Below are 21050 nucleotides of genomic sequence, written 5' to 3' on the forward strand. Positions count from 1 at the left end.
GGCAAATTTGAGGCAATTAAATTCTGTTGATTGGAAGGAGGGGAGTGGTTTTTTCCTTCTGTTGTGTTTGTCTTTTATCTTTACATTAAGATTAAAAGTAAAGTACATTATGGATGTGAGAGAAGGGACAAGACTTCTCTCTCCATGATTGACAGCAGGGCCTGATAGGATCCGGAAGCTCCTGGGAATTAGATATAGATACATATATAGTTATACTTTTTTTTTGCTTTTTAGGGCTGCACCCAGGGCATATGGAAATTCCCAGGCTAGGGGTCGAACTGGAGCTGGAGCTGCCGGCATACACCACAGCCACAGCAACACAGGATCCCAGCCGCGTCTGTGACCTACACCACAGCTCATAGCATGCAGGATCCTTAACCCACTGAGGGAGGCCAGGGATCGAACCTGCAACCTCATGGATCCTAGTTGGGTTCTTTAAAAAATTCCTGCCACTAGAAATTATCGACCTTCAGAGATTTTTTTTAAAACTCAAATGGGAGGTACACCATGCATCCTGCTCCAGTGGAGAAAGGGGGTCCTAAAACTATCCACCCTCTACACCCCATGCACAGCCGGGAGGGAAGGCACACTTTGGCACCGAGGCCCCTATGGAGGCCCAGAGTAGGAAGAGCTGCACATGTTGTGACTTGAGCACCGTAGGAGGGAGGGGGCAGGGGCAGAGAAGGAAGAAGTCTTGGGGCCGATTAGGAGAAGGAAAATGGGAAGACGGGGTCAGGACACAGAGATGAGAAAACAAAGAATGACCAAAAAAGCGCTAAAGAGCAGAAAGTGTAGAAAAGATGAGAGCAGACAGAGAAAGAGGCAAAACAGAGTGTGGGCAGCCAGAGAAAAGAGGGAGGGAGACAGAGCAGAAGAAGAAAAGGGAAGGAAACAGAAAAGAAACTGGGATGAGGGGGAGGGACGTGAGAAGGGACAGAGGGACCCAGGAAGAGGACGTCAGGGGACATCAGAACTCTGGAAAGTTACCTCCATTTCCAAGAGGGACTTAGGAGCTCTTGAGCAGAGCCTGAGAACCTGATTTTAAAAATGACAGGCCAGGTTCATGAGGCCAACCACGTAAAGCAGCAGGTTGATGGCTGTCAGGGTGGCCACAGCCAACAGGATGGTCCCAGGTGCACCTGTCGTAGGGGAGTCTATGTCTGCAGGTGGCATCACTGGACCGCTGGGGCTGGCCACCGAACTGCTTGTCAAACTGGTAGAGAGGCCAGAGGATCACAGCCGTGGCATAGAGGAGAACAGAGAGCGAGGTGAGCCCCAAATGGAAAACGGGGAAGGGGATGAGCAACCTTCTGCCCCAGTCACACCAGGGCAGCAGGAGGGCCACAGCTGACAGGAGGAAGCAGATGGCATACACAGCCATGCACCACCCCAGGGCCGGCTGGTGCTGGTACAGGGAGGGGCTGCTGATGAAGGCAAAGATGACACAGGCCACAAAGATCTCCAGCCTCTTGAGCAGACCCGGCAAAGTGAACACATCACAGGAGAACTCACCAGTCAGGACACGGGTCCAGACCACTTCAGTGGCATAAGCCACAGAAGTGATGCAGGAGACGGCAGTGGCAGCCATGGTGCAGTCCCTGAAGGGGCTGCGTGGCAAGAACTGGATGTAGGTGGTAACAAAGTCCATGGAGGCTGAGAGGCAGAAGAGGGTGGCAGAGCAGGCACAGGTGATGAGAACGCTGTCCCCGAAGAGGGGGAGGCAGGACGGGAGCCCACAGAGCTCGCTATGAGGATAATGAAGGACAGGATGAAGCAGAAGCGCCAGGTGAATGTGAACCAGTTACCTGTGCCCCCCCCCACTCCAAGTGCCCACACTGGCCACCAGGGCAAAGGCCACACAGGTGGGGAACAGCTGCAGGAGGTGGAAGACCCATGACTAGGAGTGGGAACCCAGATAACTGTGCCAAAACTGTGGGTTTGAGCCCTGTGCTCTCCAGCCCAGCACTGCAGCAGGGCCCGTGGGTGCGAGCCCACGACCAAAGATCAGGGCTCTGGGAACCCAGGACCCACCACAGGGCCACGGCCTCCTTCACAGAAACCTGAAGGGACAGGGGTCTGGCCTCTTCTCCCAGCAGCCACCCCTGGAAGGAGCTGCCATCTGAGGGGGCACAGCCCCACACAGAGGAGGGCAGGTGCAGAGGTGAGCAGGGAGAGGCCCTGGGGTGGGGGGGAGAGCAAGGCAGTGGGGACAAGATGACATGGCAGGGGGAACCGGTTTGCTCCCCTCCCCCCAGGTTTGCCTGGACATGTGCCTCTCCCCCATTTGGGAAGGAGACCCCAAGCCCATTACTCCAAGGTGGAGCCTCATGGAGGAAACGCAGACTCCATGGACATGAAGTCTGGCTGCTGAGCCCCAAAGCTGCCGTCCAGGTGGGGGTCTGGAAAGATCTGGGAGTAGTACCAGCTGAGGGGGGATGTGTCTGGCCTGGGAGACTGGTTAGCAGCTTCCAAGCTGGGAAGCAGGGATTGGAGATGAACGAGGGTGTTGCGTCTGGATGACGTGTGATGTGGAGCCGTTCAGGGCATCCCAGGGGAGCGGGTGGAGATGGACTGATGGCAAGCCCCATTGAGGGGCAAGAGCTGAAGAGGAGGCACCTGCTGGACTTTGGGGACAGCCCTGAGCATACACCAGGACTGGGGGAGCAGGGGCGGCAGAGTGGAGATGGTGGGAGAGGGGAGGTCTAGAGTCTGTGTGGCCCTGGGGCAGCCCAGGGAATGTCTTCTGATTCAGAAGGGACACCGGCATGGTGCCACCTTCCCCACAGAGGAGGGGCTTGGGATGGACCTGAGAGGGAGAACAGGGGATGTTTCGGTCTTGTGACAGGGGACACAGGGTGAGAGTGGCAGGGACCATGGAGATTATGGAATTGCCCAGATCATGCTCTGAAATCATGCATACGTGTTTCCAGTGCATATTTGCATATTTTTTCCATTTTATAGATGAGTCCACGTCATGCACCCTGCATCCTGCTTTTCTCCCCCTCCCCCAACATGTGCGGCTGGTCCTCTCCAGTGGCCTGAGTCCTCTCCATCCCCATTACTTCTTTCCTTCCCTCCTCCATCCTGTAGGCATTTGGACCGAATACCCTTCTCTAGATCAGTGCTTCCTCCCCTGTGAGTCTCAGACAGTGGGGGACACAGGATTATTTCCAGGGGGCCTTGGATCATGGGACCTCCACACTCTAGAGCAGGTGTGCAACCTTTTCTGTAAACTTTTAAAAAATAAGACATGGATGCTATTTTTCATTTCTGGAAGTTTATCTTGGTCTCCCAGGGCTACTGCAACAAGTGACCACAAGTCTGATGGTTTAAAGCAAGAGAAATTTATCATCTCACAGTTCTGGAGGCCACATCTGTCAAGTCAAGGTGTGAGTAGACTGTGCTATCTCTGAGGTGCCAGGGGTGGGTCCTTCCTTTCCTTTTTTAGCTTCTGGAGGCCCTTAGCTTATGGCCCCTTAAGTCCCTCCATCCCTCCACCTCCACGCACTCATCCTGTCACCTCTGTGTGTGCACATCTCTCTCTTCTCTTATGAAGACACCAGGCATTGGCTTGCAGGTCCGTCCTCCATCCAGCGTGATTTCCATCACTTGATCCTGACCTAAGTATGTCTGCAAAGTCTGTGTTTCCAGATGAGACCCAGTCTGAGGCTCCGAGCAGTTCAACCCATCACAGTTCTCCCTCCCCTCTTCCTGTCCTTATTTCGTGCCATCTGTGTCTGATGTGCGTGTCATACTGGGGGTATTTGCTTGCTGTCACTTTCAGGTGGGCGTCTGTTCTCTGGAGCTCTTGTGACTCACATGGATTGTCCCCTCATGTGCTTTGTCATTAAGCCGTGAGCCCAGTCTTACAGGAGCCTTTCCCCCTGAGGATCCTGCTCCTGGGTTGGGAGCCCTCACCCAGACTAACTGCCTTTGCTCTGGCTCAGGATCCTCTGGGCCAATGGCCTGCTGGGCACCGACTATGTTAATTTCCCAGACTGGAGTTGTTGCAGCTCAGATATCATGCACGTTTGGGCCCCAACGCACAAGAAGTGAGGACCTGAGATTCTTATTTCTCCTGGGGAAACGTAAAGATAAAACCCAAAACTCTTACAGAGGCAAATAATCACCTTGCCCTTTGCTCTCACCAAAGCTCCTAGTTTTCCTTTGTCTCCCCTTTGTCCTGAGGCTGCAGAGCACGTGATCCTGGTTTTACAGAAATATCTCGTCTCTAACTCCTTACTTGGTGCTATCCCAAAGCTTCCTTCCTCATCCAAATGAGCATAAAGACCAGCCCCCAGAGTTCCACGCTCCATTCTCCCTTCCCAGCCCTTCCCACATCCAAGCTGCTGACACATCAACTCTGCCCCTGAAGAGTCTTGAGATCCTTGAACAAATCATCTAATCCTAGATCTCTTCCTCTCTTCTTTGCCTTCTTAACTCTTAACTTGTCTTGACTCCATCTCCAGCTCCATCTCCCACTGTTCCCAGCCTGAGACTTGTCAGCCTTTGCCCTTCTGTGAAGCAGCACGTTGGGAGCAGAGACCACAAGCTCCTGCTTCTTCTCTGAGCGAGGCAGGGAGGAAGGGAGGCAGAGAGGCTTTGCAGGAGCAGCAGATACGGCCCAACGTGGATGGGCCTCAACACCAGAGATAGAAGTTGAAGTTTAGCTGTAAGTGATGATGCCTCAGTGATATACCCTAAAGAGGAGCCATTCGATCATTTGCCCGCTTGGGATCTGTCACTCTGGCTATTAGGAGGAAACAGAACAGAGGAAGCTGAGAAGCTGGGTGGCCAGTTTGGTTTTGGTTTTTGTCTTTTAAGGACTGCACCCGCAGCATATGGAAGCTCCCAGGCTAGGGGTCGAATTGGAGCTGTAGCCGCCGGTATACACCACAGCCACAGCCATAGTGATGCCATATCTGAGCCGTGTTTGTGACCTACACCACAGCTCACGGCAACCCTGGATTCTTAACCGACTGAGCAAGGCCAGGGATCGAACTTGTGTCCTCATGAATGCTAGTCAGATTCATTTCCACGGAGCCAGGATGGGAACTTCCAGTTTGGAGGTTAATCCCACAGTCCAAGTGTGCAATGATGTGTCCTGAGCAAAGACACCTCAGGGGTGGAGGGTGGGGGCTGATTTAGGAAATATTTAGGGAGCAAATATTCACCTGGTCTTGATGATGCTGAGAGGCTAGAGTGGCAGTCATTTGATGCCCCCGAGGACAGCTGTGACATCACTCCCTCCTTCCCTTAACCACCTCAGACCTGTCCCAGGTGCCCCCAGCACCCCTCCCCTCCCTCTGGGCACCCAGCACTGAGGGGCTTTGGGAAGGAAGCCTAGGGAAGGGGACGCAGGCTGAAGCGACAGGGAGGCAGACTCTGGTCCCCTAAAGAGCACCCAGAAATGTGTCCCTCCTTCTTTATCCTGCTCTGGGTGCCAAGCCTGTACACTTCTAGAGGCTCTGATGTTTCTCAGGAAATTAGAATTCTCTGCCAGGCAGGCCCATCCCAGTGAATGACCACACAGAGAAAGGCGACAAGGGACTCTCACGGGCCCGACTGCACTGCGCTGGCCAGGCGGCCAGAGGCAGCTCCTCAGAAATCAGCCTCTGTTAGAGGGTCAGCTACTCGAAGGCTCGCTCTGTCCCTGGGAGCAAGAATGAACAGGGACAGGAGGCTCTATGGTGACAGTGGAAGCAGCACCTGTGTTGTCTTGGGTGACAAGTCTCCAAAATAGATTTTATTTTAGTAATACAAACACGTGGTTCTCTGTAATCTATGTCCACATAAATTTTTGTTGTTGTTGTTGTCTTTTTAGGGCCTCATTTGAAGCATATGAAAGTTCCCAGGCTAGAGGCAGAATTGGAGCTGCAATTGCAGGTCTACACCACAGCCATAGCAACATGGGATTCAAGCCACATCTGTGACCTACACCACAGCTCATGGCAATGCCAGATCCTTAACCCACTGAGTGAGGCCAGGGATTGAACCTACATCCTCATGAATACCAGTAGGGTTCGTTACAGCTGAGCCACAAGAGGAGCTCTCACTATTTTTACACTATTTTAATTGTAATCATGTGATTTTGTCTTTTTAAATGTTATATTCAATTTTCCATGTTACCATATAGGATTCCTAACCACGTTTTCATTTTTTAAAAACTATTTTTGAGGTGTAATTGATGTCTAAACAGGTATAATTGATGTCTAAATTTGCTGTGTATAAATTGGATGAGTTTGGGGGTAAACATACCCATGAAACCATTAAGGCCATAAACATATCCATCAGCAACCAAAGTGTCCTCCCATCCCCTTTATTGTAGTAATTATCTTGTGTGTGCATGTCTCCCTCTGATGATGACAGATATTGGTTGTTCATTTGTCCAGTACATACTGGTCCACGTTGTGCTGGGGACAGATTGGCCCAGAGACCCAGAGGTGACAGCAGAGACTGGTAGCCGTCCCCATGCAGCACAGCTCCAGTGAGAATGTCAGATGACAAAGCAATAAGCTTGTTAAATACTCCAGGAAGGTACCTTCAGGTAGTGACAAGCATGATGAAAAAAGCACAACGGGGACCTGGAATGGAGCATGCTGGGCAGAGGTAGCTTTGGAAGATCCTTCCACAAAGGTGACATTCGGAAGGGAACTGAAAGACAAGAAAGAAGTGGCCACTCCCAGGAAGAGGGAACAGCTCATGCAAAGCCCTTGAGGTGGGAACAAGTTGTCATCACGATATTATATATGAGTTGAGGGACCTGGAGAGCTAAGTGTCCAGGAACAAGGAACACTGGAGACTGAATGTCACAGGAAACGTGTAAGCCACCACATGTGGCTCCACAGCTCATCAGTGGTGGCAGTCAGGGTGGTGCAATGTCTGAAGATGGGGGTACAGCTGAGGAGTGCCTGAGAGAACTGGGGTAGATGCCATTCATTTGTGTTCTACGCAACTATTACCACGTGTCTGCTGTGTGTTGGGCACTGCAGACTCCACAGCAAAGTCCAGTTCCTGTCCTGAAGGAGCACCTGGCTTAATGCTGAGAAAATCCATCTGGTGGATGAGAGGACAGGAGACCCAAGGACACCTGAGGACTTTTGAGAGGATTCTCCAGTCAATAGGAATTGGGATGCTCTGTGCAGCTCCAGAGAGCAGGGTAGGTGGGCTTTGCATCCCCTAAGGAATAAACCCGCTCCCAAATGAGATGGACCACCACGCGGAAAGGGATTTTGTTAGAGCCTTTTGAGTCAATGCTGACCACTCTGGGGCGAAGATGTGACTGATGGTTCCCAAAGGGTTTGCATGGAACCCTGGTCCATGATGCTCCATGAAGAAAAGACCTCCCTGGTCATATAAGTTTGAGAAATACTTCCTGCTATATATCTCTTTTGGTAATTTTATAATGCATAGCTCCTCTATTTAAGGTCCTAGGATGTTAACTTTTTAACCCAGTCCTAAATATATTTGGCCAAATACATTTTTTTCTTGTCTTAACTTAAATTATGAATTTTATTTCATTCCTTCTTATGATTTTCCTGCCATGGGAACCACCTCCTGTGAGCCCTCTCTATCCACCCAATCTGCCCCTGGGTGAAGAATTCAAGTTTCATCCCAGGTCAGGAGTGAGAGGCAGCCCTGAGGGTCTTTCCCCTCCCTTCCCCCACAGCTCTGCTGGCCTGGCCCCTTGGCCCTGCTGACACAAGGATGCTGGTTCTGAGCCTTTACATCTGAAAGCAGAAGAAGGTTTATGGTGCCCTTCCGGTCAACGGTTACATAAAGGGCTGCTAGTCTTAAGCACACCTGCACTCGCTCTCTCTCTCTCTCTCTCTCTCTCTCTCTCTCTCTCTCTCTCTCACACACACACACACACACACACACACACACAAAGCGCACACCTTTAAAAAGAAGCATCCAGGTGCTGGCAGAGCCCCTTTAAGAGTTAGGTTGCTTTGGATTTCCAGTCAAATGTCAGGCAGTTAGGATCTGTGGATTTTGTTGGTTTCATTTTTTTTTATCTTTATACTGAGGTTGAAAAAAAAGAACATTATGGAGTTCCCATCAGGGCTCAGTGGTTCACAAACCCAACGAGTATCCATGAAGACTCAGTTTCTATCCCTGGCTTTGCTCAGTGGGTTAAGGATCTGGCGTTGCCATGAGCTGTGGTGTAGGTCACAGTCATGGCTCAGATCCTGTGTTGCTGTGGCTGTAGCTTAGGCTGGCAGCTGCAGCTCTGATTTGATGCCTAGCCCGGGAACCTCCACATGCCAAAGCTGCAGTCCTAGAAAAAAGACAAAAAGACCAAAAAAAAAAAAAAAAGAGCATTATAAATGTGGAAGAAAGGATAAGATTTCTTTCTATGCTCATAGCGGGGGATGATGGGAACCACAAGCTCCAGGTAATTAAAAAATATGTATGTATATTTCTACATTTATATAGATCCCATTGCATGAGAGAAGCAGGAAGCAGCAACAAAAATCAGCTGGTGCATGGAAACACATATGCGTGTGCACCATACACTCAAGCTATACAATTCCTTTCACTATGGCAGCAACAACCCCCATTCACTCAAACCACCTTCCCCCCAAAAGTAAAAAGAAACTCCCCCCTGAAGAACAGCCATCACAAAGCAATCCTGGGGTAAAAGAACAAAGCAGGGGGTATAACCCTCCCAGACCTCAGCTAATACTACAAAGCTATAGTAATCAAAATAGGGTGGTATTGGCCCCCAAATAGACATATGGATCATTGGAACAGGATAGGGAGCCCAGAAATAAACTCACACACCTATGGTCAACAAAGCTTCTTTTTTAATTCAATGAATTTTATTGCACTTATACTTGTACATAATGGAATATTACTCAGCCATAAAAAGGAATGAAATGATGGTGTTTGTGGCAACATGGATGGACCTAGAAATTATGCTAAGTGAAGTTAGACAGTGAGATCTGGCCAATTGAGCTTTGACAAAGGAGGCAAGAATATACAATGGAGAAATGACAGTCTCTTCAGCAAGTGGTGCTGGAAAAGTTGGACATCTGAATGGAAATCAATGAAGCTAAAACACACCCTCATGCTATACATGAAAATAAACTCAACATGGCTTAAAGACTTAAAAATTAAGACATCATAAAACTTCTAGAAGAGAACATAGGCACAACATTCTCTGACATAAATCATACCAATGTTTTTTTAGGTCAGTCTCCTAAGCGGATAGACATAAACCAAAAATTAAAAATGAGACCTAATCAAACTTACAAACTTTTGCACAGCAAAGGAAACCATAAACAAAACAAACCCACAGACTGAGAAAATATTTGCAAACGATGCGACTGACAAGGGCTTAATTTCCAAAATGTGCAAATAGCTCATCAACTCAATAAGAAAAAAAAAATTTAATGAACATAAAAAAAGAATGAAATAATGCCATTTGCAGCAACATGGATGGACCAAGAGATAATCACATTAAGTGACGTAGGTCAGACAAATATCATACAAAATCACTAATATGTGGAATATAATAAAAATGATGCAAAAGAATTTATTCACAAAATAGAAACAGACTCAAAGATTTCAAAACCAAATTTATGGTTCCCAAAGGGGACACATGGGGAGGGATAAGTTGGGAGGTTGGAATTTACTACTCTGTATATATGTACTACTATATACAAAATCGATGAGTAAAAAGGACCTTCTTATAGCACAGGGAAATCTACTCCATATTCTGTGATGGCCTATATGGGAAAAAAATCAAAAAAGAATGGATATATGTATAATGTATATGTATAACTGATTCAGTTTGCTGTGAAACCTGAAGCTAACACAACATTGTAAGTTAACTATACTCCAATAAAAAAATTTTAAAAGGTCAGATGAACTAAATAGACAATTTCTCCAAAGAATACACACAGGTAGCCAAAAGGCACATGAAAAGATGCTCAGCATCTCTGATTATTAGAGAAATACAAAGTAAAAACTACAGTGAGTTTCCATCTCCCACCATCAGAAGGGCAATCATTAAAAAGTCTACAAATAATAGGAGTTCCTGCCATGGCAAAGCAGAAATGAATCCTACCAGGAACCATGAGGTTGTAGGATCGATCCCTGGCCTCGCTCAGTGGGTCGAGGATCTGGCGTTGCCATGAGCTGTGGTGTAGTTCGCAGACGCAGCTCAGATCTGATGTTGCTGTGGCTGTAGCATAGGCTGGCAACTGTAGCTCCGATTTGACCCCTAACCTGGGAACCTCCATATGCCTTAGGTGGGGCCCTGAAAAAAAAAAAAGACAGAAAGAAAAAAAGTCTACAAATAACAAATGCTGGAGAAAAGGGAACATTCCGACACTGTTGGTGGGAATGTAAATTGTACGACCACTATGAAAAACAGTATGGAGATTCCTTGAAAAGCTAAAAAGAGTAGTCACATTATCCAGAAATCCCACTCCTGAGTATATATCCAGACAAAACTATTACTTGAAAAGATATATGATATGCACCCTTATGTTCATAGCAGTGCTATTCTCAATAACCCAGACATAAAAACCACCTAAATGTCCACTGACAGATGAAAGGACAGAGAAGGTGTGGTATTAATATACCACGGAATATTACTCAGCCATAACAAAGAATGAATGGCCATTTAAAGCTACACTGATGCAACTAGAGATTGTTGTACTGAATGAAATCAGGGGAAAAAAAGATAAATGCCATATGATAACACTTACATGTGGAAGTCTAAAATATGACACAAATGAACTTTGTGAAACAGAAACAGACTTACAGACATAGAATGGACTTGTGGTTGTCAATGGTGGTGGGTGGGGGAGGGTTAGATCAGAAATTTGGGACTAGCAGATGCAAACTATTATATATAGAATGGATAAACAATAAAGTCCTATTGTATAGCACATGGGACTACATTTGCTATCCTGTGATAAACCATAATGGAAAAGAATATGAAAAAGAATATATATGTGTATATATACACACATCTGCATCATGTGTATATATACACATCTGCATCATGTGTATATATACACACATCTGAATCATTTTGCTGTATACCAGAAATTAAAACAGCATTTTAATTATATTTCAATAATAATAATAGAAAAACTGAGCCATCCCATAATTTTTGCCCTCCTGACTAGAAAAATAAAGAAAAAAATCCCAGGCTCACATGGGCTTTAAGGCTGGCAGTGGCCATTTTCTTCTCCCTGCAAAGACAGGACACGCAGTTTTAAACACAGAGGCAGGAGGGCCACGTCGCTGCCCCTGACAAATCCTTCAGACAGTTGTCTTCAAGACCCTGCAGTCTTTCACCAGCTCCTTTTTTGCTTTTCCAGCAAGTAGCTTCCTCTAAGAGGCCTCTAGGCAGTGGCTGCTCAGTAAGCCTGCACAAACTCTAGAGTCCATCTCAGGTGGGGGCTGAGCACCTGAGCACTGGGCACCTGAGGATCCAGGGTCTCTGCTTTAAGATTCCTGCCACTGGAAATTATTGACCTCCAGAGATTTTTTTTTTTTTACTTAAAGGGGAGGTGCATTGTACATCCTGCTCTACTGGGAAAAAGGGGTCCCCACCCATAGAAAAAGGGGTCCCCACCCCCTAAATTTACACCCAAACACTAACTAAGGCACAAATGGCGGGGACAGGCAGCTTTGGCAACAAGAGCCCTCCAGAGGCCCAGGGTAGGAAGAGCTGCACAGAAGGCTGTGTGATGTGCATTCAGCACCTTAGGAGGTGGGGAGGGGGCAGTGGGGCAGAGAAGGGAGAAGTCTCAGGGTTCCCACTGATCAGGAGAAGGAAAATGGAAAGAGGGGATCAGAACACAGACGACAAGAAAACAAAGGATGGCCAGAAAAAAACCAAAGAGCAGAAAATGTAGAAAAGGGAGTTCCCATGCTGGCACAGTGGAAACAAATCCTACTAGGAACCACGAGGTTGAGAGTTCGATTCCTGGCCTGGCTCAGTGGGTTAAGGATCCGGCATTGCTGTGAGCTGTAGTGTAGGTTGCAGACTTGGCTCGGATCTGGCGTTGCTGTGGCTGGTGGCTACAGCTCTGATTCGACCCCTAGCCTGGGAACCTCCATATGCCACGGGTGCATCCCTAAAAAGACAAAAGACAAAAAATAATAATAATAAAAAAAATTAAATGTAGAACAGATGAGAGGAGCAAGAGAAAGAGGAGAAACAGGACCTGGGCCACCAGACAAAACAGAAAAGGAGGCAGAGCAGAAGGAGGGGAGGAAAGAGGAAAGAGAGGGAGACAAGGGGGTCCATATGCCACCGGAAGGGAGGGAGGGGTCCAGGAAGAGGCCCTTGGAGGACGTCAGAACTCGGTAAAGAAACTTCAGATGAGAGGAGCAATCGGGAGTCTCTGGGCCAAACCTCAGTCCTTTACAAAATTCAGGGCCAAGAACACTAGGTCAGTCACATAAATCAGCAGGTTGATGGCAGTCAGGATGGTCACAGCCAGTCGCTGGTCCCAGGCGCACATGGAGTAGATGGGTTCGTGGCTGCAGCTCACATTGCTGGAGCGTGGGGGCTGGCCACCCACCTTCTCATCAAACTGGTAGAGAGACCAGAGGACCAGCGCGCTGGCATAGAGGAGGACAGAGAGCAGGGTCAGCCCCAGCTGGAAAATGTGGAAGGGGATGGGCAGCCTGTTCTCACATTTGCCCAGGTTCAGCATGAGGACCACGGCTGCCAGGAGGAAGCAGATGGCATATGCGACCACGCACCAGCCCAGGGCTGGCTGATGCTCATACAGGTGGGGGCTGCTGATGAAAGCGAAGATGACACAGGCCACGGTGGTCTCCAGTCCCTTGAGCAGCCCTGGCACGGTGGCCATGTAGCTGGTGATTGCGTTGGGCTGGGCCCTGTTCCAGGCCACTTCCATGGCATAAGCGGCAAAAGCAATACAGGAGAACGCAGTGGAGGTGATGGCATGGTCCCGGGAGCGGCTGTCAGGCAAGAACTGGATGTAGGTGATGGGGTAGGTGATGGAGGCTGAGAGGCAGAGGAGGGCAGAGTAGCAGTTGTAGGTGGTGAGAAAGTTGTCCCAGGAAAAGGAGAATCGATCCTCAAGCTCACATAACTCGATGATGAGGATGATGAAGGTCAGGACAAAGCAGAAGCACCAGATGAACATGGGCCAGCTACCTAGGGCCCCGCTCCAAGTGCCCACGCTGGCCCCCAGCAAGAAGGCCACGCAGGTGCAGAGCAGCTGCAGCCGTCGGAGGCAGCAGCGCATAATGGTTGGGGAGCCCAGGCCTGAGGAAAATCACACGGTGGTCACGCTGGTCGTGCCAGTCACTGCCACCAGCATGGCCGTGGTCTTCACCGAGGACCCACCAGAGAAAGATCTGGCTCTGGAGGTGGATGAAGTCAGATGCTTGGAAAAGGCTCAGGGGCCAGTGGCAGCTGAGGCTCAGGTTCTCTGGTGTTTGAACCGATGGCCCAGACACTTGGGGAACAGCACAGCTGCTCTGGAATTAATCTCCCCACCCGTCACCCTTGGCCTTGTCAGGAGACTGGTCTTATCCCAAACCTCACAGCTGGGTGTGGTCTGGCCTCAAACCCATGTACACTTTGGATCGCTTTGTGCTGTGTGTCATTATCTATGGAGACACAAGATAACATGGACCCTGTCTGCACTCCCAAACCTTCGGTTATGAAAACAGAACAGGAATTTTTAAACATTTGTTTGGTGACAAAATTGGACCTGAACAGACATGAGAAAATCTATGGGTTTTATTTACTCTGCTTCCAGTGAATGTTCCAAAGTTCAGCTGCAGAGAGACAAACAAAGGTGTTTGATGACAAGGTACATTCAGACCCCAGGGGGGTGTTACGTCATAGAGAGGAGATGTACCACGTCACATGATTGATGCTGAAAAATTCTGAATTCTGGGAGCATATCTGACACCAAGGGATTCAGAAAAGGGATTGTGGATCACATAGCTAACCTCAGTTATTGATGAGAAGACTGGGGCTGTGGGAATCAAGTGCCTCCCTAAGGTCCCATGACTAGGAGTGGGCATCCAGATAACTGTGCCAAAGCTGTGGCTTTGAGCCCTGTGCTCTCCAGCCCAGCACTGCAGCAGGGCCCGTGGGTGCGAGCCCACGACCAAAGCTCAGAGCTCTGGGAACCCAAGACACCCTCCCAGGGCCATGGCCTCATTCATAGCAACGTGAAGAAACAGGGGTCTGGCCTCTCCTCCCTGCAGCCACCCCTGGAAGGAGATGCCATCTGAGGGGACACAGCCCCACACAGAGGAGGGCAGGTGCAGAGGTGAGCAGGGAGAGGCCTTGGGGGGACAGCAAGGCAGTGGGGACAAGATGACATGGCAGGGGGAACCGGTTTGCTCCCCTCCCCCCAGGTTTGCCTGGACATGTGCCTCTCCCCCATTTGGGAAGGAGACCCCAAGCCCATTACTCCAAGGTGGAGCTTCATGGAGGAAACGCAGACTCCATGGACATGAAGTCTGGCTGCTGAGCCCCAAAGCTGCCGTCCAGGTGGGGGTCTGGAAAGATCTGGGAGTAGTACCAGCTGAGGGGGGATGTGTCTGGCCTGGGAGACTGGTTAGCAGCTTCCAAGCTGGGAAGCAGGGATTGGAGATGAACAAGGGTGCTGTGTCTGGAGGCTGATGTGGAGGCTTTCATGGAGCCCCTTTGTACAGAATGCCTATTAACACACTAAGGGACTTGTGTGATGAGAATTTGAGAGTTCCTCAAAGTACTGTGATGAAAGATACTTTGCTTTTTTCCCACCTACCATAGATCTATCCTTTTGTAGAGGCAATAAAATGAGTTACTGGAAAAATGAAATAAAAAAGACACAAAATACAGTCTAGATTTTTTTACTAGATTTGAGGAACATAAAATTCTATTTTAATAAGTATAATCAGAACAGAAATATATAAAAATAATTGCAAAACTTGTGTTTAGACAATTACTACAGAGAACTGCTGTTCTAGTTACATCTGTTTTGTTGTTCCACAATCATATCTGAGGGACAAGTTTTGATAATACTCACACTTATATGGTCAATTGATTTGTTTGTTTGTTTGTTTGTTTGTTTTTAGGGCCACATCTGCGACATATGGAGGTTCCCAGGCTAGGATTTGAATCAGAGTGGCAGCTGCTGGCCTTCACCACAGCTCACGGCAACGCTGGATTCTTAACCCACTGAGTGAGGCCAAGGATCGAACCTGTGTCTTCATGGATGCTAGTTAGATTCATTTCCACTGAGCCACCATAGGCACGCCTGTGGTCAATTGATTTTTAACAAACGTGCTAATGCAATTCAGTGAGGAAAGAGGAATCTTTTCCAAAAAAATGGTGCCGATAAACTGGGTGTTCATATGGAAAAAAAGAAACCTTGCCCCTACCCAACACCATGCACAAAAATTAGTTCAAGATATATCATGGAACTAAAAGTAAATGCTAAAACTATAAGGCTTCCAGAAGAAGTGTAATAGAATATAGTCATAGTTCCAGAGTAGGCTAAGAACACGGAAAGCAATAACCATAAAAGAAAAAAAACTCAAAAGCTTCTACTCATAAAAAGACACTGAAGAAAATAACAAGCCACAGACCAAAGAAAATTACCTTTATGACATGTATCTGACAAGAACCAGTATCCTGAATGTATCTAGAATTCCTACAACTCAAATAATTAACAGACAAATTACACACAATTTTTAAATGGCCAAACTTCCTAAGCTATCTTAGTATGTTTCCTGATTTAAATGTGACGATAATTTTTAATATTTCCTTAGATTACAGAATTATAACTTTCACTTGTTTTGTTTTGTTTTTTTGTTTGTTTTTGTTTTTTGTTTTTTGGTTGTTTTTTTTTTGCTTTTTGGGGCCGTACCTGCAGCATATGGAGGCTCCCAGCCTAGGAGTCAAATCAGAGCTACAGCTGCCAGCCTACACCACAGCCACAGCAACGCCAGATCCTTAACCCACTGAGCGAGGCCAGGGATCGAACCCGCAAGCTCATGGTTCCTAGTTGGATTCATTTCCGCTGCACCACAGCAAGAACTCCTAACTTTCACATTTTAATTTGGTGTTCCTTCTACTCAATGTTAAGACTTGCTTCAGAGGTGCTGAGTGTATGAGAATGGTTACTATTTCAGAAAAAAGAAAACTTATGTACAAGATAAATGATTTAAATTATTAAATCATTCTTAGTAATTGTGTTGTTTTGGGAAAAAAATGTATACATTGTGCAATCAATACTTGTGCTATATTGGAAAAATGAGAGTTAAAATTAGAAATAACTGGAGTTCCCATTATAACTCAGTTCCCATCATGACTCAACTATTATCCATGAGGATGTGGGTTAGATCCCTGGCCTCACTCAATGGGTTAAGGATCCGGTGTTGCCATGAGCTGTGATGAGGTCGCAGATGCAGCTCGGATCTGGCATTACCGTGGTTTGAGGCATAGGCTGGTAGCTACAGCTCTGATTAGACCCGTAGCCTGGGAACTTCCATATGCTGCAGGTGAGGCCCTAAAAAAAAAAAAAAAAAAAAAGAATTTAAAAATTAAAGAAATAACTGACAGTTTAAATGACAGAGTTTGGGGAAAAAATAAGCTGGAATATTCTGGAAAGAGATATATGAATGGTGAATAAACACACGTTAAACTGCTGAAACTCATTAGGACTCAGGGAAATGCAAATTATAACCTAATGAGATATCACTACACACACAACAGAATAAATAACATCAGAGACACAGTATAGTGATCATGTCAAGTGACTGGATCTCGCATAGATGCTGGTAGGAAAACTACCATATGAGCCAGCAAACCACTGCTAGGTATTTTTCCAACTAAAATGAAAGAACACTCTACAAATCTGGTACAAGAATGTTCATAGCAGCTTTCTCATAATAACCCCATCGTGGGAAGAGCCAATGTGTCAATCAACAGGAGAATAAAACAAACACTAATATATTCAAACATAGAATATTACTCAAAAATACACAGGAAAGTTTTAACAATAAAAAATAAAAATAAATAAATAAATAAATAAATAGTAGGGAACAGGAAAATATAGAAAAAAGAAAAATGCAATCTGATTTAGTACTTGTTATTCTTCATTTAACTATTCTAGTTAGCAAAGAAATTGTGAATAAAAATCTATTTACTTTTTTAAAAAATGGAAAGGAATGCAGTATACATCTACACAAAGCATCTCAGGAAGCTTATGCTGAGTCAAAGAAGCCAGACACAAAAGCATGTATATTGTAGGATGCAAGATAGGTTGAAGTAATGTACGGTAGGGAAAAAAAAAATAGAAGTGAGGTGGGGGCGTGAATTGACTCAGAAAGGACACGAGGAAATGTTCTGAGAAGGTTATACTGCTCAACATTTTGACAGTGGTTTCCAAGACATTTGTTGAGACTCTTTGACTGGCACGCTATCGATTTGAGCACATCATTGTGTATAAATGACCTGAAGGAATAAAAAAAGAACCATCAACAAATACAGAACTCCAGTTAACGCTAGGGATGCTGAAGTACCCAGGGCTGAAGTAAAGAGTACTGATGCTTACAGTGTACTTTTAAATGCCTTTTAAAAAGCTGGAGTCATGGAGGGAGGGAGAAATGGGTACATGGATATATACGTGGTAGCGTACACACAGATGTTAATTGAGGAACCTAGGTAATGGGTGTATAGATTTTCACTGCATGAGTCAAGTTTGAAAACTTTTCATCCCCTCTTTTCCCTCCAATACATACATTTATGAACACAAATCTTATATATTTAGGTTGGATTGATGATAATGCTAGTCGCAGGAGGAAAAGGATCTCTGAATTATTACTGTGTTTTGTTCTAACAAGCCATTGTATAGAAATCAGTCTCACAGGAGTAAAATAGGGATGGACAAAGAGATTTTAAAGAAATTTCATCAAGCTCAGGGTATTTCTTTTTTAACTATTATCCAAAGCAAGGTAAATGATGCCATTTTTAAAGTCATGTTCAGTGCTTCCTCAGTAGCCAGTTTCAACAATTATCCTGTAAAATTAGTTAAAAATTTTTAATGTAAGAAAGATTCTGGAATTTCCTGTGCATGGATTTCCTTTTAATACAAAATTCAAAATTTTCTATCATTCCATAAAGTATTTGATAACTTTTTACATAATGTAATAGCAATACAGGCATAAGTTACCTTATGGATAATGTTTTTCATGACTGAACACATTATAACAATCTGTTGAAATTCTACTTTTCCAAATTTCTAAATTTTTTTGTTTTCACCCTTTGATCTTATCTGATCTTAAAAAGCATGGCGATAGGGAAAAACGAGTATTCATCAGTGGATGATGGAATAAGAAATTTACAGACACACACAGAGTGGAATATTATTTAGCCCTACAAAAGAAGGAGATCGTAATGTTAGCAACCACATAGATGAACCAGGAGGACACTATATAAGTGAAATAAGGGAAACACAGAAAGAGATAACCTGCCCGACCTCCCATATATGTGAATCTAAAAAAAAAACAAATTCATAGAAGCAGAAAGTAGAACAGTGGTGTTTGGGGGTGGGGGTGGGAGGAATGGGGAGATGCTGTCAACAGATACAAAGTTGCAGTTTTGTAGGGTGAACAAGTCTAGGGATCTAATGTACAGCACAGGAAAATATTTCACACTGTATTGAATACTGATCATCAGTGTTGGTTTCGTTTTGTTTTTCTTCTTATGGCTGCACCTGCAGTATATGAAAGTTCCTAGGCTAGGGGTCCAATCGGAGTTGCAGCTGCGGTAACACCAGAATCCTTAACCCACTGAGTGAGGCCAGGGATGGAACCCACATCCTCACAGACACTATGTTGGATTCTTAACCTGCTGAGCCACAACGGGAACCCTGGACACTTGTTAAGAGAGTTGACGCCAGGTGTTCTCATCACACACAGAAGGTAACTACGTGAGAAGATGGTATGTTAATTAGCTAGACCATAGTGATTATTACTATATATGTATATCAAATCATTATGTGGTGCATCTTAAATACATACAATGTTTATTTAAAAAAAAACAAACAGTGAGCACAAAGGCTGGAAACACAAGCCAATGCCAAGTTGTAGAGGATCTTAATTGTCACACAGAAGTTTGAATTTTATCTTTCGTGAAAATGTTTGAGATATTTGAGAAGGGTAATGACATGATTTACAAAACAAAGTTTCAGGATTGTTGGTAAAGTGGTGGAGAAAAGGGAACCCGTGCACGCTGTTTATAAGAAAGCAAATTAGTGCAAGCACTGTGGAAAACTTTATGGGAGTTTCTCAAAAAACTAAAAGTAGAACTACCAATAAGAGCTAGCAATTCCACTGTTGGGTCTATATCCACATAAAAAGAAAACACTCAAAAAAAGAAAAAAGGAAAAAACCCCACTAATTCAGAAAGATACATGTACCCCAATGTTCACAGCAATGTGCATAGAAGTCAAGATGCGAATGCAACCCAAGTGCCCATCAACAACTGGATTAAGAAGATATATATATCATATATATATATATCATATATTTTATATATATATCATATATATATATATCATATATTTTATATATATATGATAAACACATACACACACAAAATGGAATACTGCTCAGATGTAAGAATGAAATACTGCCATTTGCAGCAATATGAATAGATCTAGAGAATATTTCGCTTTGTGAATTAAGTCAGAAAGACAAATACAGTATGATATCACTTTTACATGAAATTTTTAAAATATTTCAAACAAATATATATGCAAAAGAGAAACAAACTCACAGATATAGAAAACATACGTGGCCAAAGTGGAGAAGAAAGGGAGGAGGGACAAGTTAGGGATATGAGATTAATAGAAAAAAAACCTGGTATGTATAAAATAGATAGGCAATGGAGTTCCCTGGTGGTTCAGCAGGTTAAGGATCTGGCATTGTCCCTGCTGCAGTGCAGGTTCAATCCCTGGCCTGGAAACTTCTGCATGCCGCAGGTACAGCCTAATTAATTAATTAATTAATTAGATAAGCAATAAGGATATACTTTATAGCAAAGGGATTTATAGCCATTAATCTTGTAATATCCTATAATGGAGTATAATCTGCAAATATGCTGAATACCTATGTTGTACACCCCAAACTAACATAATATTCTAAATCAACTGTACTTCAATTTAAAAATAAAATATCTGGAATTCCTGTCGTGGCTCAGTGGTTAACCAATCCAACTAGGAAACATGAGGTTGCGGGTTCGATCCCTGGCCTCGCCCAGTGGGTTAAGGATTCAGTGTTGCCCTGAGCTGTGGTGTAGGTCGTAGATGCGGCTTGGATCCTGAGTTGCTGTGGCTGCGGCGTAGGCTGGTGGCTACAGCTCCAATTAGACCCCTAGCCTGGGAACCTCCATATGCTGCCAGTGCAGCCCTAAAAGCCAAAAAAATAAATAAGATAAAATAAAATAAAAATAAAACATCAGGAGGATTACTCTGACGCACATAGAATGGCTAATTTAATTAAAATTACAAAACATGAAAAAAAAACTTAAAAATGTGGTGACTTTCATTACTAGAGTGAAAGCATTAAAGTCATTAAAAATACTAAAGATAGGCGATCCCATCGTGACTCAGCAGTTAATGAAGCCAGCTAGCATCCATGAGGATGCAGGTTTGATCCCTGGCCTCGCTCAGGGGGTTAAGGATCGGGCGTTGCCGTGAGCTATGGTGTAGGCTGGAGGCTACAGCTCCGATTGGACCCCCAGCCTGGGAACCTCCATATGCCACGGGTGTGTCCCTTTAAAAGACAATAAATAAATAAATAAATAAATAATAAAATAAAATATACTAAAGATATAAATAAGAAAATCTAGTAGTCCAATCAACATGTTTAAAAAGTTGGGACCACGCTTACATTGTAGAAGCTCCAGGAGTTTATTCTATAGTTTGAATATTTTTACAGGACCTTACCCTTGATGATATTTTTACTTTGTGTGCAACAACAGTTACTGACAATTAGCTCTCATATTATCACATAATAAAAGAAAATCATTTTTG

At 45.1% G+C, this 21050-nt stretch overlaps 1 protein-coding gene and 1 pseudogene across 1 annotated transcript; both read right to left on the reverse strand.

Annotated features, from left to right (window-relative positions):
- Window positions 1-1041: 1041 nt before the first annotated feature.
- Window positions 1042-4316, reverse strand: LOC100155069 (myeloid-associated differentiation marker-like; annotated as a pseudogene).
- Window positions 4317-8806: 4490 nt separating this feature from the next.
- LOC100153863 (myeloid-associated differentiation marker-like) lies at window positions 8807-13532 on the reverse strand. The gene has a single exon (XM_084966975.1). The coding sequence runs from the start codon at window positions 13248-13250 to the stop codon at window positions 12387-12389; it is 864 nt and encodes a 287-aa protein (XP_084823101.1). The 5' UTR covers window positions 13251-13532; the 3' UTR covers window positions 8807-12386.
- Window positions 13533-21050: the final 7518 nt, after the last annotated feature.

The sequence above is a fragment of the Sus scrofa genome, chromosome 7 (genome assembly GCF_054392235.1).
Source record: "Sus scrofa isolate SSC_HxYL_T2T_F1_AM1 chromosome 7, Sscrofa_HxYL_maternal_Yorkshire_Landrace_v2.0, whole genome shotgun sequence".
Classification (NCBI taxonomy): domain Eukaryota; kingdom Metazoa; phylum Chordata; class Mammalia; order Artiodactyla; family Suidae; genus Sus; species Sus scrofa.